Source organism: Ruditapes philippinarum, unplaced genomic scaffold, assembly GCF_026571515.1.
Source record: "Ruditapes philippinarum isolate M1 unplaced genomic scaffold, ASM2657151v2 ctg7830_1_1_1_1, whole genome shotgun sequence".
In the NCBI taxonomy this organism is placed as follows: Eukaryota; Metazoa; Mollusca; class Bivalvia; order Venerida; family Veneridae; genus Ruditapes; species Ruditapes philippinarum.
The window spans coordinates 1-22766 of record NW_026864390.1 but is presented as its reverse complement, the minus strand read 5'-3'; the positions used below and the strand labels follow the sequence as shown (position 1 = coordinate 22766).

The 22766-nt window shown below is 31.9% G+C and overlaps 1 protein-coding gene across 2 annotated transcripts; it reads right to left on the bottom strand.

Moving 5' to 3' along the window:
* Window positions 1–1623: 1623 nt before the first annotated feature.
* Window positions 1624–17889, bottom strand: LOC132725439 (uncharacterized). Of its 2 annotated transcripts, none has more exons than XM_060710576.1 (2): window positions 17758–17882; window positions 1624–3576 (listed from the first exon to the last, which is right to left on the bottom strand). In XM_060710576.1, the coding sequence occupies exon 2, from the start codon at window positions 3562–3564 to the stop codon at window positions 1768–1770; it is 1797 nt and encodes a 598-aa protein (XP_060566559.1). In that variant the 5' UTR covers window positions 3565–3576; window positions 17758–17882; the 3' UTR covers window positions 1624–1767. The 2 variants fall into 2 exon arrangements, with proteins under 2 accessions (XP_060566559.1, XP_060566560.1); XM_060710577.1 differs by lacking the exon at window positions 1624–3576 and adding an exon at window positions 10355–12596 and having other exon boundaries at window positions 17758–17889.
* Between the last annotated feature and the right edge of the window lie 4877 nt (window positions 17890–22766).

Sequence of the window (22766 nt, the reverse complement as noted above, 5' to 3'; positions counted from 1 at the left end):
GTCTGTCGGGATGTCACATTGTCGCTCGGCGTTCAAAGAATGCGAAGGATTGGCTTATAAGCCGCAACGAGCAGGCGACATCGCGACAACCGCGTGGAGGCGCCCGCACGACATCGCATTTGGCGTGCTCTGTGCTAGAGACAGTAAACGACAAGACTGGCGTTATTTCGTTTTGTCCGCTAGCGACAAGCGAAAATGCGCCTATAAAGATTAGTTTGCATTGTCGCAATCGCGCAATGTCGCGAAATCAGCCACCATACTGAATTCACATTAATCAACTATAACTTGGACTCTTCAACAGTAAAAATGTTAACCCTTTTTTTAAAATTTTGCTCGAACGATACGGTTAAATTTTGGTATATCTGTTTACATTATCAAACTGTACCTTTGTGACTCTTCAGTTTTTCTGGCTTGTCTGATTGTTTGCTGAGCTGTTCCCGGGTGATCGGATTAACCAGGGATAATCATTAAAACCTGATCGGGGATGGAGTGTTTAACTAATATAAAATTAAATAATAAAGTCCAATGGTCTTTTTGAACAGTAATTTATGTATTATCTCGGGCTAGCCTTTTTAGCCGGAATTCCAGCCAGCCTGAACAACCAGAACAACCGGACTAGGCAAAAAGTGTTCCGGCTGTTACGGCTGTCAGGTTAACGTTACGAACGTATTAAAGTAAAAGAAAATAAAAAGATAACGAAGACACTAAATTGATCGGTTTTCTTTTCATATTTTTCATGTTTTGTTCTTTTGTTTTCACTTTGTTTTTTTTTCTCTTTAAAATTGAAGCTTAATCACATATGTAACAGCTGCACATATTAATTAAATTATAAATTTGTTTTACCATTGATTAATTTTTTATATCTTTATACAAAAGGTGTGTACGTGCGAGTTGATATAGTGAAAAGGTGAATTGGTATATATATATATATATATATATAACTATATATATATATATATATATTATATATATATAATATATATATATATATATGTATATATATATATATATATATATATATATATATATATATATATATATATTATATATATATATGTATATATGAAAAGATTGACTTTTTAACAAATGATGATCAACAGAATGAAAATGAAGAAAAATGGTAATTAATAAATTCTGCTTAATCAACAAACTGATTACTATCCAGCTCTTTGTGAAGGCTCACGTATCGTTCATGAAAAGAAAATAAAAAAAATTGAAAGGAGATATGGCAAAACTTTAACTTATATTGACTTTCACTGGTTTAGTCACTATATAACTTTGGATATTAAGATGACTTTTTATTACTGACGAAAAATGTTTTGAATAATTTACATTTACGTTAACGTATAACAACATAAAGGTATATATACAGTAAAGTAAAAACGAAGGAAAGAAAATGAAATGGGAAACATTTTATTATATTCAACTTATACATTAAACATCACTCTTCTGGAATTTAAATCAATCACTAAAGAGAATTGGGTCAGGATTTCATCAAGAATAAATTTCTATTCGACTGAACAACATTATTGACAGACCGTCTTTAACATTTTATTAAAGACTTAGTATGTATTGAAATCATTCCTAAAATAAATGTACATAATTAACAAAAAAATGACAGAATATTTTCGACCCAACCATTTTGATTTCAAAAGACATAATCATATAAACATTATTTTGAACAATAACTCTATAATATCGTTTCAACTGTTACATCGAAACATGACTAAGTTCAAACTGAATGTATACTTTTCATAATGATGTAACTTAACACCAGTCAACCTTAAAGATTTTTATTAGATACTTTGTGACATAAAGCCCTGTTTCAGAACAAGACACATAAAGTCTTCTAGATTTCTTACAGTATGCCACAGCTTCCGGGAACCAACTGCCAAGCTTCCCATTTATCATTATCTTACACGGTTTACAGCTGTCTGATACTCTCCGCAAATTGTCATCACTATCTTGATCCAAACAGACAAGAAATGTACCATCATTTAATTCACAAATACCTTGTAGGTTTGTTCCTCCCTGTGCTGGTTTATATGTATTTAAAACGTTCCCCTGCCAGTCTAGTTGTTTGACAGCCATTACAGTAGAACCAGTGTCACTAACATATATAGACGTTCCGGCTGTATTAACGCTGGCATACATGGGCAAGGAGAACAAACTATAATCTCCACCAAAATTTTGCAATATTTTACCTTGTAAGTCAAGAACTAAAACTTTCCCTGGATTACAGTTACATGTCACAACAAGCTTATCTTGGCTGTAAGCAATACCATAACATTCCTTGTTGATATTCATTTTACGATCAGACACTAAACGTTGATTTCTTAACGACATGAAATAAATACTTCTGTCAACAGGTACAGTAACGACAAACTTATCATCCGTTATAGCTGTAACATCAAACGGTCGATCTGTAAGCGTAATCTCTGAAACAACTTTCTTCTGAACTGTATCATAACATTTTACATTCTTGCTGTTATCACAAATAACTATCTTGTCGGGCTTGATAACTTCTATCCCGGTTATGTCACATTTAGTGCTTTTCGATGAAGAATTCATATCTATATCTTCAACAACCTCAAGATTTAGCGTCTTATCCTCAGACGGTGTTGATGTAGGTTTCATCACTGGAACATTTTCAACCATGGATGTTTTCATTGTAATAAGTTCTCCGAGTTGTTTATGTCTATCTAACATATCGACAATATCACTGTTTTTGACAAATGATACAGTCTGGAAAACATCTACTCGACTATATTGTTTTTGCTTCATCCTCATTTCTTCAACTCGTTTCTTTGTTTCTTTCATTTCAACAAACAGCTTATCAAGGCATTTTCTTTGTATCAGGTTATCAAGCTGGTTTCGTTTTTCAGTCAGTTTATCTGTGATTTCATGTACACCTGTTGATAAATCATTAAGTTTCGTTTGTTGTTTAAGAAGTATGTTGTCAGCTTCTTTGAAAACATGTTTCTCCATTTTGTCTAGACGTGTATTTATTTCTTTTCTGAATTGATGAATCGCCTTTATTACGTCATCATGGTTTTTAGAAATAGCTTTCATCTCATCTTTTACTCTCTTTATCTGTGATTTATAATTATCCTCCAGTGCTTTCATTTCTGCCATTATTTCATTAAGTTCTTCACTGTCTAGAATATGCTTCGAGAGTTTCGGTATGTATTCCACATTACATAACCTGTGATTCAGCGTTACACAAACACTGCAAACAACGATGTCATGATCTTTGCAGTAGAATTTCAGTTTTTCGTCTTCATGATCATCACAACTATCAAATTCGTCTTTGACGATTGGAACGCTTGGTGTAGTTGGCATAGAGTCTTGATCTAGTAGAATATGATGACGTGATGGAGTTTGTTTCTTGTGGTGCTTGTAACAAGTGTCGCAAAGATGTTCTTTGCAGGTTGAACAATAACCTTTTGCTGGTACCCGGACACCATCTCTATCACACGGGATACAGAACAAAAGAAAGTCCTCAGCAGAGCCCTGTGAAACAGACAATGTCTTTTTTGGTTGTTGTTTACCAGGAACTTCCATTGTTGGTTCGTTCTGAAATTCATTTATTAATGACAGTTCAAATAGTAAAGATGTAAGTTCAATCTTTCGACAACGAATAAACTAACTATACAATATAAAACGGTCTTATTTCGTATTTCTAGATAAGTAGTTTCTTTATTTGAGCCGTGTCATGACAAAACCAATATAGAAGGTTTGCGACCGGCATGGATCCAGACCAGCCTGCGCATCCGCGCAGTCTGATCAGGATTCATGATGTTTGCTATCAGTTTCTCTACTTGTTATGGAGTTTGTAAGCGAACAGCATGGATCCTGATCAGACTGCGCGGATGCGCAGGCTGGTCTGCATCCATGCTGGTCGCAAACCCATTATGTTGGTTTTGTCATGACACGGCTCAAATTTTATTGTCCTGACTTGTGAACTCAATCCAATACCATTTTTAATCCAATCAATTAATATAAATCTAATAATAAACACATACATGGATTTACAATTGATTTGAATTTCGTATTTTAAAGCCAAGAAATGACAATAAACGCGGATTCTTTTTTAAATTATAATGCATGAATTGTGTCATTCATTAAACCTGTTTCAATGAATTATACCGGTCCTATGAAATGCGTAATTAACCGGAAAAAGGAACAAAGAAACGTGACAATACATTGTATCAACAATTATAATCAAAACGGTCGTCAAATTTGTATTTCATTGTTTACTTCTCTATTAAAAATGTTTCAACGCGAAACAAAAGGTACACAATTTATATTGAATTCATATTGAAAAAAGATACAAATATACTATATTATTGTATAATTATTAATGAAGTATTGAAAAATATTGATGAACTAAATTGCGTGTTTTCATTTCCATTTTTCACTTTTAAAAATTTATTTTCACTGCAGTGAAAATATTTTCCGTATTTTCTTTGGTAACATGCCGGACTACTTTCTTCTTAATTCGGCCAATAAACAATATCGAAGGAGAAGTCTTATGAATTGTGGTGTTCAAAAAGAAGAAAAAACATATGATAAACAGAAAATTCAAGTTCTTTTCTATACCGCCGCCACTCGTGAAATGTTTATTTTCATCCCACACGATATAAGAAAAAATATTCGTCGAATGGACAAAATGGAAATAAGTAATTTTTTAGCCAAAATGTTTAGCATATGCATGTGAATGTTTTTATTTACTTTGCAATAATTTCAAATCTCGCAAATTAATCGTGTCATTCCGCAGTAAATCAAAGTAATAAAAGACTCGAATGCTTTGGCAGCCGAATAAAAGTACATGTAAACAGTTCATTATTTTATACTTATTATCGTGGTTGTAGAAACCGAAAGTACAAAATCATGAAAATTTCTGTGACATTAATTCGTATAGGATTGGTTTATACAGAATTTATTTTAGTTCGATTGTGTAGGAAGCTATAAGCTTATAGACACACTTTCGAATCCGTTCCTGGAACCAACCAGTACTGAGCAATGAGTGTAAAGTTTCTTGCTCAAGGAAACAACGACTTGCCCCTGACGGGGTTTGAACCCATACGGCTAGCGATCATTAGATTACTAGTCCGACGCGTTAACCACTTGGCCATGCCGCCACTTGGCCATAATCGTATAGGATTATATTTCTACTTTTGAAGACATCTTTAAATTGAATGATTTTCAAACATATTTTCAATCATAATTGTAGAAAAATGCTGCCAAAAATATTCATAAGGAAAATTCATAATTCATGTTATTAGTATTTTCCTTTGTTTTGTATATCTTAAAATCAGATAAATAATATATTAGATTTAGATATGCATATTTTCTTGTTTTCCTTTAAAATACAATAAGCACAAGATATGCGATGTACAAATAAAGTTTTATGTTTTGTTGGATATAAGGATTCTAATTTTGCAAGTATCGACATGTTGACTCGACCTCGTTTTTATATTTCAATAATAATAATATACATTAGCTATCTGTGTAAGTTTCATGCAAAATTATTTGTAAGTACATTATTACTTTTGAAAACTTTCTAATGAAAAAATCATAAATACAAGATATAAATACCTGTTTTATTTAAATCGGGATAACTTCTCCTACACAAATGCCCTTCATCGCCATTTTGTCGAAACGCGGAAGTTTTATTGAAATCCAATCAAAATTTAAACCGTCTACATGTTTCAAACGAATATAAATAAATTTTTCAATATAATTCGAACACGATATCGGTCGTACCATTATGATATAGGTTGTGCAGGCTTTTTATATTACAATTTCTTTTCTTTTTTCTTATGTATAATCGTATACTCGTAGTCGTGATATTGTTTCATTTTCAAATATACGATGTTTTGCACAGATGAAATTTAAAAGTAAAAATGTTAAGCAAAATATCTTTAACAGTAATCAAACATATTTTAATAGTATTTTTATTCGATATTCAAGTGCCATATTTTCAATAATTTTGGCAAATCTGTATTTATCTATTTTCTTCCATTGCTTATTATTCATAGGCTTTAACTCTGCTGAATGCGAACATGTTTAAAACTTAAAGGCCCATTATGCCTTTGAAAAGCTTTAGTTTGTTTTTAAATGTTGGTATACTTTTACAGTATCCAAAAATTTACTCATTTGTCAATGACTTGTTCCATCTTTTTCACCAGTTGCTTTTTTGCAATAAGTACAGTTTAATTGAAATTATTATTTTGTATGGAAGTCAAAATACTACGTTGTCTACTTTTATGACAAATTATTTCATATTTATCATTACTTCCTTTAGGTAACAAGCATCCGACTTTCTCTAAAACCAATATTTAAATATTAATATAACAAGCGTATGTACAGTCATGAAGCGAGCAGTCAACCTGTACGCTATTACGCTGTGATATTAGTGAGTAATGGGTTCAGTTAGGCAATAAATATTATGTTTTTTATAAGAATTTTTGACACCCTCTATAAGTCAATATTGGTGGAAATAGACAATGAAAGGAACAGCCCATTCAAGCAAAAAACCTCGAGAAAAATATAAATGCATTCTAAATTTAGTTGAGAATAAAGATTTGCTATTGTCCATCATTTGATCACACTGTTGTAATATGTTGTTTGTTTTACGGATGACAGCTACGTTATTTTTTTTATTTATTTGTGATTGGTAAATGATATATGTTATTTAAATGATTTATTCCTATAAATTGTATTTGTTATTGTAAAGGCGTCTTGGGGAGGGGGATATTAGTTACTGACTTGGCTATGCAGCCATTGATAGTCATCAGCTAAAAAGAGTGAAATGGGAAAAGATACTGTTTCATTTTAGTTTTAGTGCAATTATATATAATTTATCGTTCGAATGCTTTGAAATTATACTATCGCACATTTGAACTCAATCGCTGTCTACAACAGTTTGCTCAAACTTAATATCTTTTTTTAATAGACCTAAACATGATACAAGATTTATCATGATTAAATGGGTTGTACGTTAGACAAATCAGCGTTATCTTTAATTAAAGGGATAAAATATGTTATAATATTCCTAAACAAGATTGGGATGATATTCTACCAATACATGTGCAATGCTTTTATATTGTCAAATTTATTTGTAATAGATCTACATTTAATTGATTTGGACTATTTCAATTCTATTGAAATATATAAGAAGTCGGTCCCTTACTGTAATCAAGATTCTTGTTTTTTTGTTTTTTTTTGTTGTTGTTTTTTCAAAAAGCAACATGTTTACGCAGCGATCTATAATTTTCGTTAGTTTATTTCATTTTTAAAAATGATAAATTGTACATAATATCATAAAGATATCATATCATTGTTAAAAATCAGTTTATGATAAGCAATTTCAAATTGTAATAGATAAATACCTTAATCAATTAACGTTCGTTTCCTTTATCAAATTAACAATAAACAAATGCCTTTCGCCGCCATTTTGTCCTTCGTGCTATCGGGTTTGACAATATTTAAACCCATATAGATCTATCGTAGTCAAGTGCAATTAGACTTGGATAAAATTTCAAATGTATATTTGGGAATATAAATTACAAATTTATGTGTGTGTGTGTGTGTGTGTGCGTGCGTGCGTGCGTGCGCGCGTGCGTGTTTTGTATGTTTGTTTTCGTTATCATTTTTAAAAAGTGAAATACTTATGTAGAAGTGCCAACCCAGCACGATATTTAAACCTCTGAAATAGTTTTATTTTTTAATTTAAATTAATTTCCTGACTATATATTTCAGTACCTTAAATTGCTACATTTGATGATCCCTAATTGTGTAAAATAAATGTAAAACAGTGTGTATCAACGTTTTTTAACTATTTCTTCTTATTATTTTTTAGTTATGACTGGCAATCATTTGGTTACTAACAACAAATGTCATGCAGAGCTGTTTAAAAAGTGACTGTTCACTAGGCGTCAAGAGTTATCCATTCCAACCTGATAAAATCAAGGTGTAAAATCAGTTACAGTTAATAAAAGGAATCCCTGTGTGAATTATTCTGTGTGCATATAAAAACAGTAAGGACTTTAAAAACATGCATACAGATAGCGATGACTTGAATCCAAAGGCTTTTTCAGAGCTTTCTACATTCTTGGTGTGTTTCACAGGTAGACTTTACATAGGAACAAGGGCTGTTATTAGACTGTTGTTGGTAGGGACGTTTTGATCGACTATTCTCAACTTACTTCAGTTTGTTCTACATGATCAAACATTAAAATTGACACGTGAATATATTGGCCACTGACCCTTATTAATAATGCAAGAGCCTGCATGGAAAGTGAAGAATTTTTCTAAGTTCAAAAATGGCCAGAACTCTGACAAAATCAATGAGTGTTATGGACCTTTGGCAGTGACCTATTCAGTGACTCAAAAATTTAACAAAAGTACAACGCTGATGCCTGGATGAGTAGAATAGCTCTCCAGTTTCTTCGAAAAACGATGATTTCTTTTGATAATTTACAAGCTGACAGGCTTGATTTTATTAATGCCTTGATTGCCTGATGTGTGACTGTAAACATTATTATTAATGATGAATAACCAATGTTACAGGTTACCGGGCTAGCTTCCTCACATGGAAGAATTCAAAGTCCCTGGAGGGACTCTAAACCATGGTATTAAGGGTAAGATGTTTTAAAGTCAAAGACGATAACCACTCGACCTTGCTCTTTAGAGAAATACACCTGATTTTTGTTCGTGAAATTAGCATGACAGCTGGAATAGCCGGAACAGCTTTTTTGTCTTGTCCGATTGTTCGGGCTGACCCGGCTTGCCAGATATAATACAGTAGAAACTAATTAAAGTTAAAAGAAATAAATCAGCGCAAACGGCTGCTAGGACATATACTATACTTATATGCATATGCATATACTTTAACCAGCATCATTTTTTTATGAATATGTTTACTTTTTTTATATCATTCGTGCGAATAATGACCTGACTACCGTTTTGATGGCGACTTTTGTTTTTCATTAAATCAATAAGTACAAAAACGTATTTAAAACTTTATATGTCAACATAATATATATTCTTTAGACACTTGCCGAAATCGGCGTAACCTCGTAAATATGGTCTCTACTGATTCTTGTGTAATATGAGACGAGTAGTCAGATCGTCATTCTCACAAATGATCATGAAAAATATACATTTTCATGGCAATATTTTTGGTGCCGTTTAAAAAATAATATGTCAGCAGTCGTGTGCGCTATTTCATTCCCCAATGAAAATATGTGTTCTTTTACTTTCCATGATATCGGTTTCGACCACAGAATTGCACGATTCTGAGTAAGTTTTGCACAAATCCTTCCTGCGTTATGGATCAATTCACCTAAGCTTATATAACCACCGATTTACAAATAATATTACAAAGTATGTAAAGACGTCACTGTTTCTTTATTGATATGACACGGAAATAGGTTAGTATGCTACACGTTGCTGAAGCGGTGGTGGTGGTGGTAAATCACGGCAGATCCCTAGGGCACAGTTCAGCATTTGCATCGTTCCTAAGCAGGTTTTCAAGCAGTTAACCAGTACTAGTTGCCTTCACTTTTGTGAGTCACTGGTATATTCCGTTCATTAGCAGAGGAACAGGTGCACATGACTTTAGAATGAATTTCATGATCAATTAAAGCGAAAGTGGCCTGCACCGTTCGGGCATCGACACCGGGTCGCCCAGTTCAAAGTCTAACGCACTGCCTATTGAGCTAACCGAACGGTTGCCCAATAAAACACGTCTTGGATAGGCACCATATTTACGACATAGCAGACGACAACATAAAGATAGTCAAACTGCGATTTCGTGTTAGATAATCATCGTATGTCTAACATATCTGACTTTATTCAACTTTTAAATAACAATTTTTTTATGATATTAAGTAATATTATTTTCAGTTATTTTATCTTGAAGTGATAATAATGTATGAAATTAGTAAATAGTGGAAATAATGCTTCAGGGAATTGTAGATATTTATTAACGTTACTGAAAATCCTTTCTGTGAAGTAAACGAAAAAATGTTTTATTATTATAATAGTGATATTATGGTCATTTTGTCATTATTTTAAAAGACATTTGAAATAATGATTGATCAACAGTTGATTTATAAATGAAAGAATAAAATATCAATTTGCCTTTAATATTAAAAGATTGCCCTTCCCTTTTTGTAAATTAAACATCAAGTTATCTATAATTGTTAATGGGAAAAGAATAATAAAATTGAAAGGAATTTTGGAGAAAAACACTAACTTATTTTGACTTTTACCTGTTCACTCTCTGTATACCTTAAGATGGGCATAATGTCACTTTAAATGCTATATATTGTTTTTGTTCCAGTTTTTATTTATTTACTTATTTATTTATTTATTAAAAACGAAGGAGAGAAAATGAAGTGGGGAAACTTTATTATATACAAATTTTGAATTGAACATAAATCTTCCGAAATTAAAATCAATCACTAAAGGGAGGGGCGTCTAAGTAAAATTTCTAATCGACTGACAGACATCATTTCCATACCTATTTATAACATTTTATTTAAGACTTAGAATGTACTGAAATCCTTCCAAAAATATATGTACATAAATAACTATTGGTGTCAATGAAACAAAATATTGACAGAATATTTTCAAGCCACCATTTTGAATATAAAAGACATTATCATCTAAACATGATTTTGAACAATAACTCTATAATGTCTTTCAAACTGTAACATTGAACATGTATAAGTTCAAACTAAATGTATACTTTTCATCATGATGTAACTTAACACCAGTCAACCTGAAAAAATTTGATTCGATGTTTTTGACCAAAAACCCCTGTTTCAGAATAAGACACATAAAGTCTTCTCGATTTCTGACAGTATGCCACAACTCCCGGGTACCATTTACAAATTTTCCCATTTATTGCTATCTTACACGGCTTACAGCTGCCAGATACTCTTTGTAAATTGTCGTCACTATCTTGAGCCAAACAAACAAGAAATGTGCCATCATTAAATTCACAAATATCTCGTAGATAGTCTCCTCGCCATGCTGGTTGATAGGTATTTAAAACATTTCCCTGCCCAGTCTAGTTGTTTAACAGCCTTCACGGTAGAACCACAGTCACTGACATATATAGACGTTCCAGCAGAATTCACGGTGATATAAAAGGGTATGCAGAACAGACTACTTACTCCACTAAAACTTTGCAATATTTTACCTTGTAGGTCAAGAATTAAAACTTTCCCTGGACTATAATTACATGACACAACAAGCTTATCTTGGCTGTAAACAATACCATAACATTCCTCGTTGATATTCACCTTACGACCAGAAACTATGTGTTGATTTCTTAGCGACATGAAATGAATACTTCTCTTACCAGGTACAGTCACGACAAACTTATCATCCGTTATAGCTGCAACATCAAACGGTGACTCAGTTAATTTTATCTCTGATACAATTATTTTTTTAACTGTATCATAGCATTTAACATTTTTATTGTCGCTGTAATCACACATAATTATCTTGTCGGGCTTAATAACTTCTATCCCGGTTATGTTACATTCTGTGTTTCCCGATGAAGAATTCAAATCTATATCTTCAACAACCTCAAGATTTAGCGTCTTATCCTCAGACGGGGTTGATGTAGGTTTCATCACTGGAACATTTTCACCCATGGATGCTTTCTTTGTAATAAGTTCTCCCAGTTGCTTGTGTCTTTCTAACATCTCGACAATATCGCTGTTTTTGACAAATGATACAGTCTGGAAAACATCTACTCGACTATACTGTTTTTGCTTCATCCTCATTTCTTCAACTCGTTTCTTTGTTTCTTTCATTTCAACAAACAGCTTATCAAGGCAATTTCTCTGTATCAGGTTATCAATTCGTTTTCGTTTCTCAGTCAGTTTATCTGTGATTTCTTGTACACCTGTTGATAAATCATTTAGATTTGTTTGTTGTTTAAGAAGTATGTTGTCAGCTTCTTCGACAACATATTTTTCCATTTCATCTAGACGTGTATTTATTTCTTTTCTGAAATGATGAATCGCCTTTATTACGCCATTGTGGTTTTGAGAAATAGCTTTCATCTCATCTTTTACTCTCTTTATCTGTGATTTATAACTATCCTCCAGTGCTTTCATTTCTGACATTGTTTCATTAAGCTCTTTACTGTCTAGAATGTGCTTCGAGAGTTTCGGTATGTATTCCACATTACATAACCTGTGATTCAGCGTTACACAAACACTGCAAGCAACGATGTCATGCTCTTTGCAGTAAAATTTCAGTTGTTCGTCTTCATGATCATCACAACTATCGAATTCACCTTTGACGATTGGAACGCTTGGTGTAGTTGGCATAGAGTCTTGATCTATTAGAATATGATGACGTGATGGAGTTTGTTTCTTGTGGTGCTTGTAACAAGTGTCACATAGATGTTCTTTGCAGGTTGAACAATAACATTTTGCTGGTACCCGGGCACCATCTCTATCACACGGGATACAGAATAAAAAAAAGTCCTCATCAGAGCCCGTTGAAGCAGAAAATGTCGTTTTGGCGTTTTGTTTACCAGGAACTTCCATTGTTGGTTTGTTCTGAAATTTATTTATTCATAACAGTTTAAAATAATATGGATGTAAGCACCAAAATAGATGTGAGCATCAGCTTTTGACAACAAATTAACAAATTATACAAAATACAACGATTTTATTTCTTTTTTTAGATTTATAGTTTCTTTATTCATTGCCCTGAGTTGTCAAGTAGTATGTCAATTCCATACCATTTTTAATCGATCAATTAATATAAATCTAATAACACATACATGGATTTACAACTGAAATGCGTAATTACGTAATTAGCCGAAAAGAAGGGAAAAAACGAATCGTGACAAAACATTGTGTCCGTAATCATAATCAAAAACGTTTAATAAATTTGTATTTCATTGTAATAATCCTAAGTAAAAATGATAAACGTTTTTTTACTGTAAAAATTAAATTTATTTTTCACGGAGTGAAACATATTTTCCATATTTTCACTGAAAGCTTGCGACAACTTTCTTCTTAATTCAACCAATACACAAACTTAAAAGAGTAGTCTTAAGAATTGTAAGGTCAAGAAAGGGAACAAATATATAATAAACAGAAAATTCAAGTTCTTTTCTATACATATAGAAGTTATTCAATTTTATTTTCAATAAATACAGGAGTGTTATGAAAATAAATAGTTCAAGACTGGTGGTAGCCACGAGTGATTAATGATAAATTTATCCAAAAGATGAAAATAAATCCTGTATTTATAGAAAAAACTGGAATTTTTTTTTTATGATATATATTTTCCTCTTCTTTTTTTGACATTACAATTTGAAAGACTTTCCCTTGAATTTTGTGTAGAATTTAGAAACATAGTAGAAAACAAGACACCAGTGAAAATACGGAAAATATGTTTCACTGCAGTAAAAATTGTTACAGTGAAAATACGGGAAAGGAAAATATGCATTTTATTTCATCAATTTTTCTGAATATTTATTTAAAAGTACATAATCAACAGGATTTATTTTCATCTTGTGATATGAAAATTACCATATTTCACGTGGGGTTACCGCCACTCGTGAAATATATATATTTTCATACCACACGATGAAAATTGACACTGTATTTATAGTATCCTCTATTCATACATTACAAGGTTTATACAATAAGAATAATTAAGTAGAATAAGCGATACATGTATATGTTTTACATACGTATATATTAATTTGTAAACCTCGCAAGACATTTACATTCATAAATAGAGTTATGTTTTTATTACACTATGATATAATTATGTAATGCGAACTAAGAAAATATAAATCTCAACTTAAAAGACCATGTTTTGATAATTTATTTGAGAAATATTCAAATTTCAAAATTAAACAAAATTCTAACACGACCTGCATTGAACAGAAAAGCGCCGAAAGTGGGTCAAATCACTTCTCGGCCATTTCCGTCGAACTTCGGATAAGACCCGCAAACACAATAGAACGAATCTAACCTACGCACGTAATCAATATTAATATAATAGTTGTTGACTAAGTTAAATCCAATATATCGAGTAAACGTCTATGGAGCAGAATTTGGGTATTTATTCATTTGACAACTTGTTGTTTTCATTTGCTTAAGTTTAAATCATATTCCTACAAATTTGATTCATCTGTGAGTTTATCAAAGTTCTTTACTTAAATATTTATTTATTTATTCTTTCTTACTATGTTTTAGTAAGTTGTAATATTCTAAAGCCAATGCCAGTACTTCGTCTTAATTCGTTGAATTTAATATTAGATACCAATAAATTTACTTTTTGTTTTTGACATGTGCTATTTCTACTTATTTAAAAGAAAGTGTGTTTTCTCGAACTTGTTTCTTACAAATGTATTTGTGCAACTCTTATTCTCATTCGATTCACACTGAAAATAAATTTGTATGTAGAGGCTATAAGAATTGTTGTTATAGAGATTTATCCATATTCTAACTTTATTATATTATTAACATAAAACAACCATAAGCGAAATAAAACTGACTCATTTCAATAAGAAGAACAGCAGAACAAATAAAATCTAGAAACCACGTGATTAATATTTGCTTTCTGTGTCCTAGTTGTAAAATTCTAGCGCAAAATCTTAGTGACGGGAAATAACTCATGTATCGCTTCGGTATTTTCCGTGAGCACAAGGTGTGAGGATACAATGCTACTCGGCAATTTAATCCAAGTTAATAGGTAGAAGCCACAGCTTCGAATGGCCAGGGAGGATTTCTTGGATATAGTGAATATTCTGGATTTAACCTTTTACCCCATGAGAAAACTGGCAGTTTTCATTGAAAAGCCTCCTGTTACAAGTTCAAACTGCTATGAAACTATAAAAAATGCTTCAATACTGATGAAATTTGGCACAAATGTTGACTTGACCATGGCCTCTGTAACAGCATGCTCAATCGTAAATTTTCTGTTACCATGGCAACGGGAACGTCTCAAAATCACTATTTTGCATTGTTTTTTTTTCCATCAAAACTGATTTCAAAGTGCTGCAACTTCTCAATGAATTAAGATAGAGTAGAAGGCTTTTCAGCGTCGGTTACTAGTTACCCTGAGATCGACCTGAGGCCGTGTTTAGCCTGACACATGTCCAAAATTTTCTTGGCGATGAGGGGGACTACCGCCACCTTCAATCCCCCCCACAAAACGGAAGGGGGCACATCCCCCTTCTGGCAACCCCCTGATGCACTATTTTGATAGGGGGCGCGCCGAAAAGTGGTCACTTTTTTAACAACATTTCTCAAATGAAAAACAGTGTTGGGGGCCTAAATATGGCATTTTTGCACTGTTTGAGATCTCAAAACGGAGGGGGGGGGGCAAAAAGCCGTCAAAATACGTCTATATAAGGGAAAAGGTTAAATGACTGGTTGTCTTTAAAGTGCATTTTCAGCATGAAATTTGTTTTTGTGACATCTAATATAATCACTTGCAAATTCGAAAGCATGGCCAGAAATCACTTGCTGTTGATTATAGATGTCAAGGCTGCCATTTGTTGTAAACATTGCTTTTAAACAACATGCACGGTAAAAACAAGTCATTTTACAGGGGGGTGGGGTACAAACTATTAGCAGTAGTAAAAAATCTACAAGGTTGAGCACCAATTTCTTTGTGATATTTTGCATGTAAACGGAGTTGCTAAAGCAGAGACGGTGTTCCTTTACCCCGTATATTTGCAGGTCTTTTTTGCCAGATGGACGAAATGTGTTGTTTTTGGGTCTCGGGCCACTGTAGATTTTGGGCTTCAACGGAATGAATAGGAACTTTTTTGACTGCCTGCCTATTGCAGATTGGATGATTTCTTTGTAGATTTGCAATCTTATGTCATATATGTTCTCAACAAAATGTGTTTTCTTTTTTCAGGTTGTGTAGTTTGGTATCTGAATTATTAGACGTATTGCTTGTAGGACATTGACGACAGAACTTGAAATTAACTGTGGAGTGCTACCCTGGATTTCGTGGATTTTTTTGAAGAGAATATTTCAACGGTTACAGAAACAAGAAGTAGAAACAATTGATCCTTACATTCTGCAGTATCAAAATACAAATGTTTAACTGGCAATTAAAAGTAGCAATTAAACTTGTGTAAATCAATTTAAATTTATATGATTATAAATAAGTATTTAATGAATACGAATATAAATTAGATAAACAGAAATTGAAAGATAAACAGCGAATAAATACCCAAATTCTGCTCCATAAACGTCCATCTAAATTACATAGATAAAAGTATGCAGTACTTATTATCATGGTTGTAAATAATATTTATATAATTCTTGTCACACGTGCTAGTGGCATTGATTTGACCTAAAATGTGTTTGACCTTGTTATTTATACAATAAAATATCAATATATTAAAAAGAAATTTTTTTTTTCACTGTTATATTATTATAGACAAGGTATGCAACATTCAGGTACGAAAATTATGGGTAGGCCCGTTATCTGTGTTAAAATTTTTCACCGGGCGGTAATATCGTCGGATTTTTGCATGGAATCAATGCACAATATATTTTTCTATTGCAATTTACTATTTACAGATCCCCAATTAACCGCTAGTTAATGTTATAAAGCCCGAAAGTAAGAAATCACCCAGGGCCGAAAGATGAGACCGTCATGACATGTACATTATAACCTGGTATTTACGCTTGAAATACATCAACAAAGAGATAAAACGGGTCGAACACACATGCAAACAACTGGATTTTACATACTTTTAAATGGTTTTATCCTCCACGAGTGGCACTAAGTCCTATGTGCCCGTATTTTAAGAAAAATTCTACATGTATAAGGTAATTCCTACCGCAACACGTGCTTGGTTCCCTGTTTCCCTCTATGTCAATGTATGTGAAACGGAAGCCGGAGATTACTTCCGGTAGGAATTACCTTCTAAAAATATCGTCTACATGTAGAATATTTCTTTAAATACAGGCTCATAGGACTGAGTTCGACTCGTGGAGCATAAAACCATTAAAATGTATATTTTTTAATAAATTGATATTTTATTGTATAAATAACAAGGTCAAACACATTTTAGGTCAAATCAATGCCACTAGCACCTGTGATTCTTGTATCTAACATACGCATGTAAACAATATTAATATAATATTTGTTGACTAAGTTTAATCCAATATATCAAGTAAACGTCCATCTAAATTACATAAATATAAAAGTAAACAGTTTGGTTGTAGAAACCAAAAGTACAAAATCATGAAAATTTCTTTGACATAAATTCGTATAGGATTATATTTCTACTTTTGTAGGCATTTTTAAATTGAATGATTGTTAGACATATTTACAATCATAATTGTAGAAAATTGGCAATTTAATTGCTGCCAAAAATATTCATAAGGTTGTATGTTACTAGTATTTTCCTTTGTTTTGAATATTGTAAAATCAGATAAATAATATATTAGATTTTGATATGCATATTTTCTTTTTTTCTTCAAAATACAATAAGCACAAGATGTGAGAAATACAAATAAAGTTTTATGTTTTGTAAGATACTAGTATAAGGATTCTAATTTTTCAAGTATCAACATGTTGACTCGACCTCGTTTTTATTTTTCAATAATATCAATACACATTAACTATCTGTGTAAGTTTCATTCAAGATTTCAAGATTATTTATAAGTACATTTTTACTTTTGAAAGTTTTCTATTGAAAAATTCATAAATACAAGATATAAATACCTCAAAAATGTATTTTCCTTTATTTAAATCGGGATAACTTCTCCTACACAAACGCCCTTCATCGCTATTTTGTCGGAACGCGAAAGTTTTATTGTAATCCAATCAAAATTTAAACCGTCTACATGTTTCAAATGTGCAAATAAACAAATTCTACAATATAATTCGAACACGATACCTGTCGTACCATTATGATAAAGGTTGTGCAGGTTTTTTATATTACAATTTTCTTTTCTTTTTTCTTACGTATAATCGTATACTCGTAATCGTGATATTGTTTCATTTTCAAATATGCGATGTTTTGCACAGCTGAAAGTTAAAGTAAAAATGTTATGCAAAATATTTTGAACAGTAATCAAACATATTTCAATAGTATTTTTATTCTATACAGTATCCAAGTGCCTCATTTTCAATAATTTTGGCAAATGTGTATAATTATATTTATTTTCTTCCATTGCTTATTCTTCAGTAGGCGTAAACTCTGCTGAATACGAACATGTTTAAAACTTAAAAGTCCATTATGCCTTATAAATGCTTTTAATTAGTTTTTTTTTTTATTTTGGTGTACTTTTACAGTATCCAAAAAGTTAATCATTTGTCAATGACATGTACTATCTTTTTAATCAGTTGCTTTTTGGCAATAAGTACAGTTAAATTGAAAGTATTAATTTTGTATGGAAGTCAATATACTACGTTGTTTACATTTTGCTACTTTTATGACAAATTATTTCACATTAATCATTACTTTCTTTAGGTAACAAGCCTACAAACTTTCTCTAAAACCAATATTTAAATATTTAAAAATGCATGGCTTGGTCCTTTCTTTATATTTTATTTTGAGGCAAAATGTGCCCTTCAAATCCAATTAGTCCTTTAAAATTTAAAATTTCTGGTCAATTTCTGGATACGAACAAAGCGTAAACAGTCATGGAAGCGAGCAGCAACCTGTACGGCTATTTCTGTTGAATATCAGGTAATGGGTTAAAAGGTTGTTAAACGTTTAGGCAAAAAAAGGTATGTTTTTATAATAAAATTTATTCGACCCCCTCTTTATGGTCAAATTAATTTTGGTGGAAATAGACAAATTAAAAGGAACAGCGGATTAAAAAGCAAAAATACCTTTCGATTAAAAAATTAAATTTAGTTTGGAATAAAGATTTCCTGATTGTCCAAATTCGTGTTTGATCAACCTGCTGTTTGTAATGTTGTTTGTTTGTTTTTACGGATGACAGATACGTTAATTTTTTTTAATTTTATTTGGCGATGTGTATGATATAATTGTTATTTAAATGATTTATTCCTATAAAATTGTATTTGTTATTGACGCGTAAAGGCGTCTTTTGGGGGGGATATTAGTTACTATGACTTTGAACTAGGCATATACCCCTGTACAACCTTTGTGAAGCGTAAATAATATGACGTTAAATATAAATGTGCAAAGCCTTCAGACTGATCTTACACACCGATTGCAACATATCAGTTGAAAACATGCCAAAACCTGGACACAAAGTCAAAAATTCTATAAAAAAAAATTACCCGCGCGTTGAAGAATTAAATAATTAAGCTTTATTTGAAACATAAATTATTTATCAAATCCATACTAATAGCTGTTAATGTATTGTTCAAAACTCATGTCACAGGGTGATAAAAATGTGTAAATGCTTCACAAAGGAAATCAGGAAAACTTATTTTCAATTTTCTGAGTTATTTTTCACATCCGATCATGCCAAAAAAATGTATTTAAAACCCATGTTTCAAATAAAAAATACTTGCAGTTACAATGGTTTTTTGAGAGGTAAAGGAGGGGTTGTAGAGTGGGTGAGGGGGGCCGGCAAGTAGGAACAACCATATGATACAGGCTGAACGACGATTCCAAGCAATTTTTTTGAAAAATGCTTATATACTTGTAAGCATTTTTGGCTTGCCCATTTCATTTGGAAAAAACTTGTTCCGGTTAAAGGTGGGTTTCCTGCTTACATCTGTTGGGGTGCATGATTGAAAAACGGGAAACCAGGCTGCAAATCGGTGCCAAATCCGCAACTTTTCGGCCCTTTTTCCGTCACTCTTTCGGATTAATAATAAATAGCCGATGTATTCCGATTGCAAATCGTGAAAATTCGGGGCGATTACCGTCATTGCGGAATCAGAACGAAGTAATATTTATTGGAGAAATTTAAAGCTATTTATTTTAGTTATTCGGTAACCAGTTTCTGTTTAAATCTGATAAAATAGGATTTCTAATTTTTTACTTGATTCCGTAATAAATTATAAACGAAATTGTTCGTTCAATTGTTTTTCAAAGAACGCAAAAGTTAGTTTTTCTTTTATAATTTTTTTTGTCTGTATTAGTTTTATACAAAGAGAATGGAGTAGTAATTCCGTCTTCAAAGGGGTGGTTTCCTGCTTAAACCAAATCACGCATGATCGAGTTATATTTAGATCTTGCTGAACGCAATTCAACTTCTTGGTGAGGTAATCTAAAAATAGCCCATGCATATCATTAACCTTGCCACATAGCGCATCGTCTATTTGTGATCGTGTAACATAGTTGATTCATGCTTATTAATTGGTACCACGTAACGAAGTATTTTAGTGCATTTACTTGTCTATGTCTATGTTAGTGTTCATCCGTGCTGTTCTACAGAAATTAGAAACTTCGACGGGAGCGATAGCGACCGGAGAATGTTTCTAATTTCTGTAGAATAGCTACGGATGAATACTAACATATTTAGTGTCAAACTTTATTTGGCCTCATTAATATTCATTTTATTACGTCACTACCAGTCCGCTTTACAAAACAATTACCTGAATGGTGGGTTTAAAATTTGACCTTATAAATATGCATGATTTACGTCACTTTGCGCGAAGACAATGTACCCCTTGTGTTTCAGTTGCGGCATATGGCTGATGCGAGTTTCCATTTGATCGATATTAACACATAAATTTATTTTCAAAAAAAAATTTGATGAGTCGGATAATTGTTACCTGATATGATTTATACACTTTGATGAATTGGACAACTGATACTCAGTAGCTAATATCTTATATGATTTATACATGTATACACTAATTGTCATGTGTTAACACGAGGTCACGTAATATATTTTCCAAAAAAATAATGTCTACTTTCACTTTCTGTCTACCGAAAAAAAAATGAATAGACACACGTGACTTTCCTCTTAGTTACAAATTAATTAAGACCGTTTTCTACATTCGTAATAAAAAATATGAATTGACTTTTTGTATTGTTTTTTATTTTAACACATGCAGTATCTTTTTTCGCAAAGACGTCGATTTAAATCTAAACTGCATGTATATCCTTTATTAATAAATGCAAAAATAATGTAGGTTGACCTTTTGACGTCATTTTTACTTAATTAATATTCAAAAGCGGCCCACGAAAGCGCATGTGCAAATTTATGCAAATGACTATTTTTACAAACGCGATACCATGAAGCACTATGAAAAATAGAAGGCGACTATGAACTGTATTTGATATAGTATCGACTTTTGTTCTTCTATGAAAATTAACACTCATTATTTTGAAGAAATACAGCGTTTCCATTGGATGACAAATAAAGTTGGACACTAAAAAGCAAAGGAATGATTTCGCTGCGAAAAAGGGGAAATGAAATGTGCACACTTGTTTTCCTTCAGTATCACGTTAGTATTTTTACGATTGATCATTTTCTTTATAAGTTTTATACAATAGAGATAAGAGAGCTAAATAAACCGGCCCTTTATGATATACAAATACCGTAATTCAAAAAAAAATGTAATAATAAATTGAAACCAAAAAAAAAAAATTTTAAAGGGTTGGGATGAAGGCACAACTGTGCAAGCCTTTCCTTTTAAAAGGAAACTTTATTAAAACTGTTTTAATTGTAAACTGTTCACAACTGAATCTAATAGACGTTCGTTTTTCTAAAAACCAATACGAGCTGGCGGACGGCGTGAACAGAAATGTCCGATGATAGGGGTGAAACAGTTAAAAATGTTGACCAGTGCATTAGGTTATAATGTCTTATGTATAAACATGTTTTATAAATATATTTAACAAACATGTAAGGGAGATAATTCGGTCAACCTTAACGTGATTGTGTATACACACCTGATATAACAAGATATAGATTTGAATATTGAACAATCGCTTATTGGTTGACCCTTTTCTAAAGAGTGGTGTTTCACATATCAAAAGTTAAATACAGGGCTTGATATCAAATGTCTGATAATTTGTAAGATAATAGTAATCCATACCTACATGACGAATATTAGAACATTTACTTGTACTTATTCAATAAGGTGATCTCCAAAATGGGTTGTATACCTTTGGGAATTAAAGTTATTACTCACATTTGGTCTCAATAACAATACTAAACATTATAATGATAAAGCTTGTTCCTTCATTCAACTTGAATCGAAATCAGATAACATACCTGATTACATTGTAAAACTGTAGTTGTTAACTTTGCAACATATATACGCTTCTTTATAAGCTTTGCACAAACGACGGTTAATTTTCCTTTTTGTGTAAAGCATATTTACATTGAACACACACTCAACATATCTGCTTTCATTTTATAAATATGTCCCCCTGTAATTATAATAATAGTACTGATCAATACAATTTTATGAAATGTTTTAAAATAGATTTGACTGATGTTTTTTTTTTGTATTTCAAAGTAGCAAGTAGAAGGTTTTATAATGGAAGCAAAATAAAGACAAGTTAAAGAGTGTAACAGTTTTCTTTTGCTATAAATATGGATTAAAGAAGTCATAACTAGGTAACCGAAATATAAAACTTACTGTCAGCAAACTACTTGGTTACTATATATCGATTGCTTACAAACGTTAACTGTTTTGTGCATACAGTCACCCAAAGATTAAAAGACTAATTTCATCCATTATATATAGACAATAGTTCAAAGTTCGTGTGTTATAATAACTTTTGAAATAATTATTGGCATAAAACATACGTAGGGGTTTAAATGAACGTATGAATAGTTTAACGT